Source organism: Octodon degus, unplaced genomic scaffold (assembly GCF_000260255.1).
Source record: "Octodon degus isolate 3935 unplaced genomic scaffold, OctDeg1.0 scaffold00205, whole genome shotgun sequence".
Lineage (NCBI taxonomy): Eukaryota > Metazoa > Chordata > Mammalia > Rodentia > Octodontidae > Octodon > Octodon degus.
Genome location: NW_004524781.1, coordinates 1,785,362 through 1,797,277, shown reverse-complemented (window position 1 = coordinate 1,797,277; position 11,916 = coordinate 1,785,362). Strand labels below are relative to the sequence as shown.

Here is an 11,916-nt window from a genome sequence, read left to right as displayed (position 1 = left end):
CCACCACAGGCTCCTGCACTCCACAGCACGGCCACCACCACAGGCTCCTGCACTCCACAGCACGGCCACCACCACAGGCTCCAGCACTCCACAGCACGGCCACCACCACAGGCCCCCACACTCCACAGCACGGCCCTCACCACAGGCTCCAGCACACCCCAACACAGAAAACACAGAAACATGAGAAGACTAGGCAGGAAAACACCTCCAAGAAGCCCTCGCTCCCCCAGAGCTGTTCTAGGGTGCACTAATGTAAAGGAGCTCGCAAGCCACATAACTGAATAGGCTGGGAGGATAGCAGGATATCAGTGCAGGTAATAAAGTAATTCAGCAAGGCATCTGGCAAATTCAAAGAAGATGTAACTGAACAGATAATGATTTGAATGAAAAAAATGAACAGCAAGTCTAAACAGGACACTAACAAAAATCTACAGAGCTAAGAAAAAAAATGCAAATCACAAAAGTCAACATGAAGAAGAAACTGCCCATAAAAACCTTGCGACAGAAATCCAAGAGCTTCAAATTACAACTGAAAGTATGGGCAGCAGACACGACCAGCCTCAGGACACAGTCTCACATCCAGAGCACAGGACTGTGGCTAGTGACCGGTCATTGAGAGATACCTTAAAAACAGCAAGAGAAGATAGAAAACAGATCCAGCAGAGAGCCGTGTCAGACTGCTCAGAGAAGACTAACGTGAGAATATTGGAATTACACAAGTATCAGAAGACATCTCAAAGGGCGTGTTTACAGAAATAGTAGCAGAATACTTTCCAGATATGGAAAAAGAATTTATCATTCACACAAGTGAGACATAGGAATCCCAAATAGCCAAAATCAAGGGAAAAAAATCACAACATATCATAATTAAAATACCAGAAACCAACAAAGGACAGAAGTTATTAGAAAAAGGAACAAATCATCTACAAAGAAAAACCCATCAAAATCACAAAATTTAAGGCAAGGAGAGCTTGTAATGAAGTGTTTAAAGCCCTAAAGGAAAACAAATTCCAACCCACACTGATATATCCCACAAAAGTATATTTCAAAATTGAAGGAGAAAAAGATACTTCCATGACAAAGAGCACCTGAAGAAATTCATGACCATGACATCAACACTGAAAAATATTCTCAAGGACATCAGAAAGAGACAGTGAACTTAGCAATGTCAGAATGTTCAACAGGATGAACAGTCAAGTAGAGCTAGCAATTAAGTACAGTAGAAAGAAATACACACAATGAGAAAGGATAAAGCCAAGGTATCATCACCTGCAGATGAGAGGACTGTCTACTAATAAGATCGAAAAATATTGTACCAAAAGACTCCCAGAATAACCAAATACAACAACATAGCAAGACACAAAATAAACACTCAAAAATCAGTAGCATTTCTATACACTGATAATGAACTCAGAAGAACACAAGGAAAACAGCCTTCATAAGAGCAAGAAGAAAAAGTAAATACTTTGGAATTAACCTAACCAAGGAAGTGAAAGACCTCTACAGTGACAATCACATTACTCTGGGAAAGGAAATTGAGGAGGACATCAGAAAATGGAAGGATGTGTTATTTCTGGATAGGCAGAATCAATATAATCAAAATCACTGTATTTCCAAAACTGATACATAGATTTGATGCAACTCCAATAAAAATATCAAAGCATTTCTCACAGGTGATCTAGAGAAAACAATCCTAAAATCTGTATGAACCCAGAATGCCAAAAGCTCTTGTGGGCAGCACACGCGGGCGCATGGGCACCACAATCTCGGGTCGAGGCTATACCACGAAGTCTTTCTCACTAGAGCAGCATCACACTGGCACGAAACAGACGCGAGGATCAGCGGGGCAGAACAGGGAAGGCAAAAACATGCCCAGCCACCTCCAGCTATTTGATCTTTGACCAAAGGACCAAACAAACTGTAAGAAAGATCACCTCTGTAATATGTGGGGCTAGGAAACCTGATATCCACATGCAGAAGGCTGAGTCTAGACCCACAAATCTCTCACACCATACACTAAACTAAACTAAAGAGCTAAATGTTAAAACAGATACACTTAAATTGCTGGAAGATAAAAGAGGTGAAGGTCTTGAAAACCTAAGTGTGGGCAAGGACTTCCTAAACAGATCCCCAGTGCCCCGAGAAGTAACACTGGAAATCAACAGGTGGGAGCATCTCAAATTAAAAAGCTGATCCACTTCAGAGGAAATGACCAAGAGAGTGAAGGGACGGCCTACAGAATGGGTAAAACGTTTGTCAGCTACTTCTCTGACACAGATTAACATCTAGAATACATGAAGAACTCAAAAAAATTAAACCCCCAGTAATAAGAGGCCCAATCAAGAAGTGGGCGACTGAAATGAACAGACACTACTGAGAAGCACACACGGCCAATAAACACATGAGAAAATGCTGAACACTGCTGCCCGTCCAAGAAGTGCAAATTAGAACCACACTGAGATGCCATTGAGCTCCAGAAAGAATGGCTGCATCAAGAAATCAAAAGTAACAAGTGCAGGGAAACGACAAAATAGCACAGCCCGTGTGAAAGTGAGTATGGAGATGCCTTGAAAAGCTAAGACTAGCGATCCTATTAGACCAGCCATTTCCCTTTCTAGGCATCTGCCAGAAGAAATGATGTCACCACGCATAGCCACAATTACAGCAGCACAATTTATACCAGCTAGACCCTGAAAATGGCACGTCCATCAACAGACGGAGAGCATGGCTTTGGCACACAGTAGAGCACCACCCTCTCATGAAGAAGAACCTGAGGCACTAGTAGCTAAACAGAAGCAGTTTAAGAACGTAATGTTAAATGAAGAGATCAAGGAAAAGTATAGACATAAAAACTCAGGCAAAATGAAAAGACTACTAAAAACTATGTACACGTTTAGCTTGATTAAAAGTAAGCAGAATGTAAAAGTTGTAAAATTTTGAAAAATGTTGTAAGCTTTCCAACTGACAGAATAGATCTGAGTATGGTGGTGCACACCTGCCTCCCAGGTCTGAAAGTCCCTGGCCTTGTGTTGGCTCCTCTCCCTGCTGGAGTGCAGCCTGAATTCTGTATCTCGCTTACTATAAACGAAGTGCATCCATGGGCTGATCTGCCACTGGGCGGCCCTCGGAGCCTCAGAGCCTCGCAGCCCCAGGTGCACAGCAGTAGGTATTTGCGGTAAATGTGTCTATGGATCAGTACTTGTGGAGCCAGGGAGCAGTCAACAGGACCAGGAGGCAACCCACAGAAAGGGATAAACCGTCTGCAAACGCTCCACCTGACAATGGTGCTGAGCCGCGGGCAGGAGCACAAACTCTACAGCAAAAACACACCCCAATTTTTAAAGAGACTAATATTTGTAGTCAACATTTCTCAAAAGAAAACCTACACATGGTAAACAGATACATGAACTATACTCAGAATAATAAATCCACAGGAAAAAGTAAAGACCTCGGAGACCACCACATGTCATAACAGCTCTCACCAAATGATAAACAAGCTGATGGCCAGGTGTGGAGGAGTCCTGGCTCATGCCATACCGCCATCAGTCAGGAGGGCACCACCGAAAATACTGTTGAGCTCCCTCAGCAAAGCTAAAAGAGGGGTCGGGGAGATGGCTCAGCAGAAGAAGCACTTGCCCAGTAAGCGCAAGGGTCTGAGCTCAATCCCCGGTTCTGCCAAAAAAAAGAAAAGCTAAAATCCTTGTTTTGGGGCCAGGGAGACAGCTCAGTAGAATAAGCACTTGCCTAGCAAGTGCAAAGGCCTGAGTTCAATCCCCAGTTCCGCAAAAAAAAAAAAAAAAGAGAGAGAGAGAGACAGAACCTTAACATTTTAGATTGTTAGAGAACTTCTAAACCATTTATTGTTGCAATTGAATCTTTAAGTGTTTCCCTCTTATATGGTAGCAATTTGTGCATCCTTTCTGATAGAATATTCTTAAACTTAAAAACTGGTTACTGGGTTTCTGGATATTTGTAATGTTCCAGGTGAAAACCAGGCTGGGTATGGTGGTGCACACCTGAAATTCAACACTCAGGAGACCGACGCAGAAGGACTATGGTAAGCTGGAGGCCAGCCTACACTATATAGTAAGACTCTCAAAACACAACCACAAAAAAACAAGAGAAAGAAAGAAAGAAAGAAAGAAAGAAAGAGAGAGAGAGAGAGAGAGAGAGAGAGAGAGAGAGAGAGAGAGAGAGAGAGAGAGAGAAAATTGGGATTGCTCTTCTTATTATGAGAAATTGTTTATATTTAAAACCTACCACTGAAACATGTTCTTGTTTTTTAAAGAATTTGAAAAAATACCTATGCTGGTAAGAAACACAATGAAATAAAAGTCAGCTAAAACATCCAGAAATAATACCTAACTGAAATATGCATGTCAAAAACCAAACACACGATTACTGCATTCCTACTCCAGTACTCAGGACAGAGTGTCAGCCTATGCAGCCATTTTTGTAGGAATGATAAAAGAAAACATGGTAAACACACACTGTTCAGCTAAAAAGCATGACATTCTGTTATTTGGGACAGTCTGCACGGAACTGAAAAACATTATGCTACGCGACATTAGTCGAGCCCAGAAAGGTACACGCTGAAGGGCTCTGTCCTAAGTGAAATCTAACCACGCTGGCCACAGAGGCTGGCAGTGGAGCTGGCACCACAGACTGAGGAGAGGCATGGGGCAGGGCGGAGACGGCCGATGAAACTGTCTGACAGGAAAAAGCTTCCGGTGTCCTGTGGCACAGCAGGGCACACACAACTAACAGAGTTACACTCCGTATCTTGAAACAATACGAAGAGAGAAGTTTGGCTGTGCTCACTATAAGAAACAGTGACGGACCCAAGGTACAGGTACACTAATCACTCTGAGTCTATCACTATCTCATGCACATGGGAATCAAAATATCACACTGTACCTCACAAATGTGTACAAAAGTCATGTATCAATTACAAAACAAAACAAAATGAAAAACTGTCTAAAATTCAGTGGCTTCAAATACTGCTTTTGCTAACAAGATGCCCATTAAATGTTTGTTCAACAAGCCAATGATATAAATTATCCACATACTACTTCTTAAACTTAATTCTAATTATATTTAATATAATATCAGTTTTTTACATGTTCAACAAATGAATCAGAAAATACACAGTTTAAAATTCATATACTGATTTTTGACACATCTAAAGTGTCTATTAAAAGACTAAAGCATATGTAACAAAACAGGTTTTAGGCTCGGACATCATGTCTATTTGCAGGTCCTCTAGCTCAAGTACCGTTTTTTAGTGCTAACAATTGCTTAAGAGGTCTGTATTTTACTATTTATAAATAACTGTCTATAACGTTTCAATTGAAAATTAGAGTTGCTCTTCTAGTTATGAGCAATTGTGTACATTTAAAACTAACTTCAGACACAATGTTCCATTTTTAAAAGTACTTTACAAAGCATTCAAACTAATTGTAAGAAAGAAAATAAAATGAGGCTCATTTAAAAAGAAAAATAAAACAATTATTTTCAATATAAGAAGAACCACAAGCCCTTTGAAATCGAATAGTTATAATAAGTACTTGAAAAAACAGAAATATAAAATTTTATCCTAACAAATGAAAATGGGTATATTATATAAAGGAAACCTTTATATTTAATTACAACAATTAATAATTTAGTAGCATTCTATTAATCTAAATTATAAAGGTTGTGTCCATTTTAATTACAAACAATGAAAGAAATTCAGTCAATTAAAAACTCCAGATAAAATTACCAGACTAACGCTACCCTAGTCTACTTCCTCACTTGGACAGTTCCACACTGCAAATGACAACAGCAAGTTCCAGCACTCCCTAAGCTCTGGTCTGAGGTGAGGCTACACCCTAAGTTCTACAAGTAGCTTGCAAGACACCAGCACATTGGTACTCAGTCTAGTAGGCTGGTTTTCAAACGGCTGTGAACTCAGCCCACAGTGAGAAATATCTTTTACTTGGCAACCCTTTATATACACCCTGAAAAAAACTGAAACACACATTTACAGTTCCTACATGCTACTCGAAATAACATCTGATACTCTATTTTTTCAAATTTGGGTTACATATATACACACATATATATACACGTACGTATATACATATATACATATATATTATTAACTGCTAAATTAATTTCCTAATTTGCTACTGGCTCGGACTTTAGCTTGCCGTTTGAAAATCTTTAGCTGAGAAAATCTTAAGGTTCAGTAAATGACATTAAATATATACATACTTTGGCTGTTTCAGAACCCAGCAATGTCCGCTGTGGAGACCTTGAAGAATGATCAGAAGAATGCTGGAGGAAGAAAGAAAAGAAAAGGTAGGCCTGAGATGCAGCATACGACACACGGAGCAAGAGAAGCGAAGCCAACATCTGCGCAGCACGCTCTAGTCTAGGGCATTACCATAGACAAGGAATCCTGCAAGACCTTATCAATGGTAGCACAGAGCTCTTCGGTTCGCCGCCTGAGCTGTGCAGGGAAACACAACTGGAAGAATCAAAACCAGGCAGAGAGTTAACACCGAGTTTCTGGTTACAAACCCAAAGCAGGCGGCAGAAGTCATTACCTCCAGGGGTAGGTCTGTGGAGCTGTCCCTGGAGACACTCTCAGCCTGGGCTGGTTCATCTAGTGCCTAGTGACAAACAAAACAGTCCTTGTAAGAGACTTCAGTCAAGTAAAAACTCTTTTCAAAGTTGGCCCCGTATTTCTCAGAATTTCTAAGGCAAACAAAAAAAAAAAAAAAAAAAAATAGGCTCCTTTGATGAGCTATTTTCTAACACCGAGTCGTTTTCCTTATTTGTCCAGAGTCTCCTGTGAAGTTAGTATTTCTAATAGATGCTGTTGCAATAAAGAAAAGAGATGGGTTTTGTTCCACTTTTGCCCTCCTCAATCCCCAGCCCTGGCTCCTCCTCAGTGCAGGCAGAAGTGAGGCGCAGCTCCTGGTGTGAGGCAGTTCGGAATGGACGCCTCGTCCCCGCACTCCTTGCCATCTAACAGGAGGCGGGGCCTAAGAGCTAAGATGACAGAGTCACTGCCGCAGGTGGCCAAGTGGGACAGACAACGCAGGTTCAGGCAAGGGAGGACACAGAAGAAGACAGTAACGACAGTGGTAACTCACCGGAATGGCTGCCTTTGGTAGCTAGTGTTGCTTGTTTGCACTCACTACATCAAATGGGCTGTATCTGCTTAAGAAATTAGCCTTGGAACTTTTCTTCTTCTATGAAGGTAATATAAAATTTTGTGATACCTCATATAATAAGAATCTCAGAATTACACGGCTCAGGAAGGGGAGATAGCTCGTGGTCTAAGCCCTGCCTAGCAAGCACAAAGACCCAGGTTCGATCCCCAGTACCACATACCGTGCTGGCCCCAGAGCCCCAGGTACACCAATCTGGCCACTGTAACCAGGCGTGGTGTAATCCCAGTGCTGGGGAAGCTGAGACAGGAGGATCAGTAGGACTCTGAGCTGCACAGCGAGACAGTGTACCCAATAAATAAATGGATTTTTTAAAAATTACACAGCTCAATTCACCCTCCAATTTATAGATTTTTAAAGAAAATTTAATGAAGTAATATTTAATATATATTCACACAGTGGCCATTTCCCATGCTCTGCTCTCCTTCCAAGTTTTCAGCTGACAGTACTTCCCTTCAGCCTGGCAAACTTCCTTTAACATTTTTTGCATTGTACATCTCTCCTTAGGAGTCCTGTATTCTTTTAGCTGAAGAATATTTTGTTTCTTCTTTTTTATTTTATTTTTTTCAATTTTCTTTTTTTATTTTTTAAAAAGAATTAAAAATAGTTTTTAAAAAAAGCATTGGAAATTATACAGAATTTCACTAAACAAAATGATAGAAATCAAGGGCTGGTGAGATAGTTCAGTGGACTAAGTGCTTGCTTAAGCAAGTGCAAGGACTGGGTTTCAATCCCTGGCACCATAGGCTGTGCTGCCCCCACCCCTGGGAGTGCTGAGCCAGCCACCGAGTCCAGATATGGTGGCGCACGCCTGTAATCCCAGCACTGTAGTGGCTAAAAACAGGAGGATCACTACAAGTCTGAGCTGCATACTGAGACCCTGTACCAAATACTTAAAAAAAAAAAAAAGATAGGACTCCAACAATGGCTGTCATATCGCCTATTGTTGTCTTCAAATTATTTGTTCAGATTATCAGATATAAGCACAAAAATTGGCCCAAGCATTGATCAAAAAATAAGCAAATAGAAGACAAAAAGAAAAAAGTTTAAGCATTAACATTTCCTTTCAGTAGGCCAGCAGAAATCAGTAGAACAAACATCCAAGCTATCCCGTGTACATACACATAGACTTCCCTTCCTCTGTTCTTTTCTCCTTTCCCTCAGTTGTTTCTTCCCTTCGAACAGATTCTTTCCATTTCACAACATCTATTGTACCTTTCAGAGTTTATTTACTTTTTCAAGTTCTTATACTAAGGAGACAATACAATGTTTACACATGTGGGTCTGATTTCTTTCACTTATGAGTATGGTCTTCAATTGCATCCATTTACCTATAAAAGCCTCCAGTTTATCTTTCTTAACACTGAGTAGTACTCCACTGTATAAAATACATCTTTTTTGTCCATTCCTCATTTGATGGGCACTTGGGTTGTTTCTGAGATTTAGCTATGACAGACAACACTGGTGTGGTATGATGTTTTCAGTTCTTCTAGAAAATTACCCAGAAAGAGAATAGCTGGGTTGAAAGGGACCTCTGATCCTAGTTTTCTGAGGAATCTCCACACTGATTTCCATTGTGATTGTACCAGTCTAAACTCCCACCAACACTGAAGTGTTCCTCTTTCCCTATAGCCCCCACCCCCCAGCATTTTTTTCTTTCTGGTGGCAGGAATTGAACTCAGAATCTTGGACTTGCTAGGCAGGTGCTTTATCACTGAGCTATATCATCAGCCCCTCTAGCCTTTGTTATTAGTTGATTTCTTGATGACAGCCTTTCTTTGTGGGATAAGATGGAATCTTGAGTGTTGCTTTAATTTCCATCTCTTGAATAATGACTTGAACATATTTATTTGCCATTTGTATTTCTTCACCTGAGGAGTGTGTGTTCACCTCAGTCCATTTTTGGACTCTGTCTTTGGAATTTGGGGGTCTTTTTTTAAACTCATTGTATGTTTTGAGGGATAGTTGGCTAAATATTTTTCCCAGTTTCTAGGTTTTCTTTTTCCTCTGTTGGTGATTTCTTTTAATGTGCAGAAACTTCAATAAGATGAGCTCCCAACTTGACTTCCAAGCCAGCGTCAGGAGGTCCTGTGAAGAGAGATGCAGGTGAGATAGCTGCTGCCTTGGCCACTGCGGGGCAACTCCCAGGATCTCTCCTATCTGTTGAATAACTATGGAAGAGTATACCAAAAGTAGAGAAAATTGGAGAAGGTACTTACGGAATTGTATATAAGGGTAGACACAAAACTACACGTCAAGTGGTAGCCATGAAGAAAATCAGACTAGAAAGTGAAGAGGAAGGGGTTCCTAGTACTGCAATTCAGGAAATTTCTCTATTAAAAGAACTTCAAGGGCTGGCCTGATATCTCAGTGGACCACAATGCCTGCAAAGCATAGCAAGCCAAGGTTCTGTTCCTGGCATGCTGAGCTGGCCCTGGCCCATGGCACGCTGAGAGGGTGACTGAGACTGGACATGGTGCATGCCTGTAATCCCAGAACTTGGGAGGCTGAAAACAGGAAAATCACTATGAGTGCAATCTACGTAGTACAATCCTGTAGATCTTGTCCTAAATACAGAAGAAAAAAAAACTTAAAAAAGAACTTTGCCATCCAAACATAATCAGTCTTCACAATGTGCTTATGCAGAATTCCAGGCTGTATTTCATTTTTTCATTACTTTCCATGGATCTCAAGAAATACTTGGATTCTATTCCTCCTGGGCAGTTCATGGATGCATCACTTATGATCTGTAACCAGATCCTTCAGGGTATTGTCCTGTCACTCCAAAAGAGTTCTTCACAGAGACTTGAAACTTCAAAATCTGTTGACTGATGACAAAGGAACGATTAAACTGGCTGCTTTGGGCCTTCCGGGATGCCTATCAGAGTACATATTCATGAGGCAGTGGCACTCCGCTATAGAGCTCTAGAAGGCTGCTGGGGTCCACTCGTTACTCCACTCCAGTGGAGATGGGGAGGACGGACACGATTTCTGCAGAATTGGCAACTAAGAAACCACTTAATCCCCACTTCTGGGGATTCAGAAATTGATCAGTTCTCCAGGACTTGCAGAGCTTCGGGCACTCCAAACAATGAAGTGTGGCCAAAGGTGGAGTCTTTACAGGACTGTAAGAATACATTTCCCAAGTGGAAACTCGGAAGCCTGGCAGCCCAGGTCAAAAACTTGAATGAAAATGGCTTGGATTTATTCTCAAAAATGTTAGTCTATGATCCTGATAAATGGATTTCTGGCAAAACGGCACTGAGTTATCTATATTTTTATTATTTGGACAGTCAGATTAAGAAGACGTAGGTTTCCACATGTTATAATCTAAGTTGAATCATTTTACTTTTACTGTTGATTCTGTTTCTTTTACATTTTTCTTTGCTATAAAACTGAAACTGTACTTCACTTTACATTTCAAAAGTGTAACTTCGAAATGTAAATATTGTTCTATCTAAATTTAAATATAATTCTATATATGTGTGTAAAAAAAAAAAAAACCAGTAAGATGAGCTTCCACCTGATTCCTGGAAGCAGTTCCCACGCAGTTTGGGCTTCGGTCATGAATCTGTACCTATCCCTATGTCTTTAAGATTTCTACCTACTTTCCCCTCCGTAAAATTTAATGTTTCTGATTCAATCTTTAAATCTTTGATCTATTTTGACTGTAGTTTAGTGCATGGTGATAGAAATGGGCTTAGTTTTAGTCTTCAGCATATGGAAAGCCAGTTTTTCCAGAACCATTTATTAAAAAGTCTTTCTTACAGTGTTTGGCTCTTTTACCAAAGATAAGGTCACTGAGTATGTTTACAGTTGCGTCTGCATCTTCTAATCTGCTCCACTGATCCTAGTGTTTGTTTTTTTGCCAGTACCATGCTGATTTTATCACCATAGCTTTGTAGTATAATTCCAAGTCAGGGATTGTGATGCCTCCCGCCTTGCCTTTTACCCAGGATCGCTTTTGCTATTCTAGGTCGCTTCTCATTCCAGATGAATTTTAGAAAAGTTTCTCTGGATCTGTCAGGTATAGTAATGGTATTTTAATCAGGATTGTATTAAATTTGTATAAAAATTTTGGGAATATGGCCATTTTCACAATGTTGGCTCTTCCTATCCAGGTGCAAGGAATATCTTTCCATTTTCTGAAATGTTCTTTGATCTCTTTTTTCATAGTACTGTAATTTTCAGTGTACAGATCTTTTACTACCTTTGTCAGATTGATTACTAAGTATTTCGTTTTTTCATCATTATTGTGAAAGGTGTGATTTCCCTAATTTCTCTCTTCATGTGTTTGTGTACAGTAATGCTACTGATTTTTGAGTGTTGTACTTTCTATCCAGTTACAATAATGAATTTGGTTATTAAGTCTACAAGTCTTTTGATACAGTTTTGGGGGTTTTCTATGTACAGAATCATGTCATCTGCAGATAATGATAATTTCACTTCCTTTTCAATCATTATTAATTTTATTTCCCTCTCTTGTCTAATTTGTCTGGCTAATATTTACAAAATTATATTGAAGTGGTGACAGTGTACATCCTTGGTTCTTTTCCTGATTTTAAAATGAAAGCTTTCAGTTTTTGCCATTAAGTATAATGTTGAACGCTGTTTTGTCACAGATGGCTTTTATCAGACTGAGGTGAAGACCATCTCTTCTGATTTTCTGTTGTCTCTCTTCTTGAAGGGATGTCGC

The 11,916-nt window shown here is 40.2% G+C and overlaps 1 protein-coding gene and 1 pseudogene across 1 annotated transcript in view; one reads left to right on the top strand and one right to left on the bottom strand.

The window, feature by feature from the left end:
- The window catches only part of Mlip (muscular LMNA interacting protein), a 219,107-nt gene that overhangs the window by 53,024 nt on the left and 154,167 nt on the right, over nt 1-11,916 (bottom strand). Inside the window, exons 5-7 of the mRNA XM_023704839.1 lie at nt 6,591-6,656; nt 6,428-6,493; nt 6,256-6,318 (exon numbers count right to left, since the gene is read on the bottom strand). Coding sequence (XP_023560607.1) covers nt 6,256-6,318; nt 6,428-6,493; nt 6,591-6,656 — 195 coding nt within the window. The remainder of the gene's footprint in view (nt 1-6,255; nt 6,319-6,427; nt 6,494-6,590; nt 6,657-11,916) is intronic.
- On the top strand, nt 9,321-10,532 carry LOC111813615 (annotated as a pseudogene).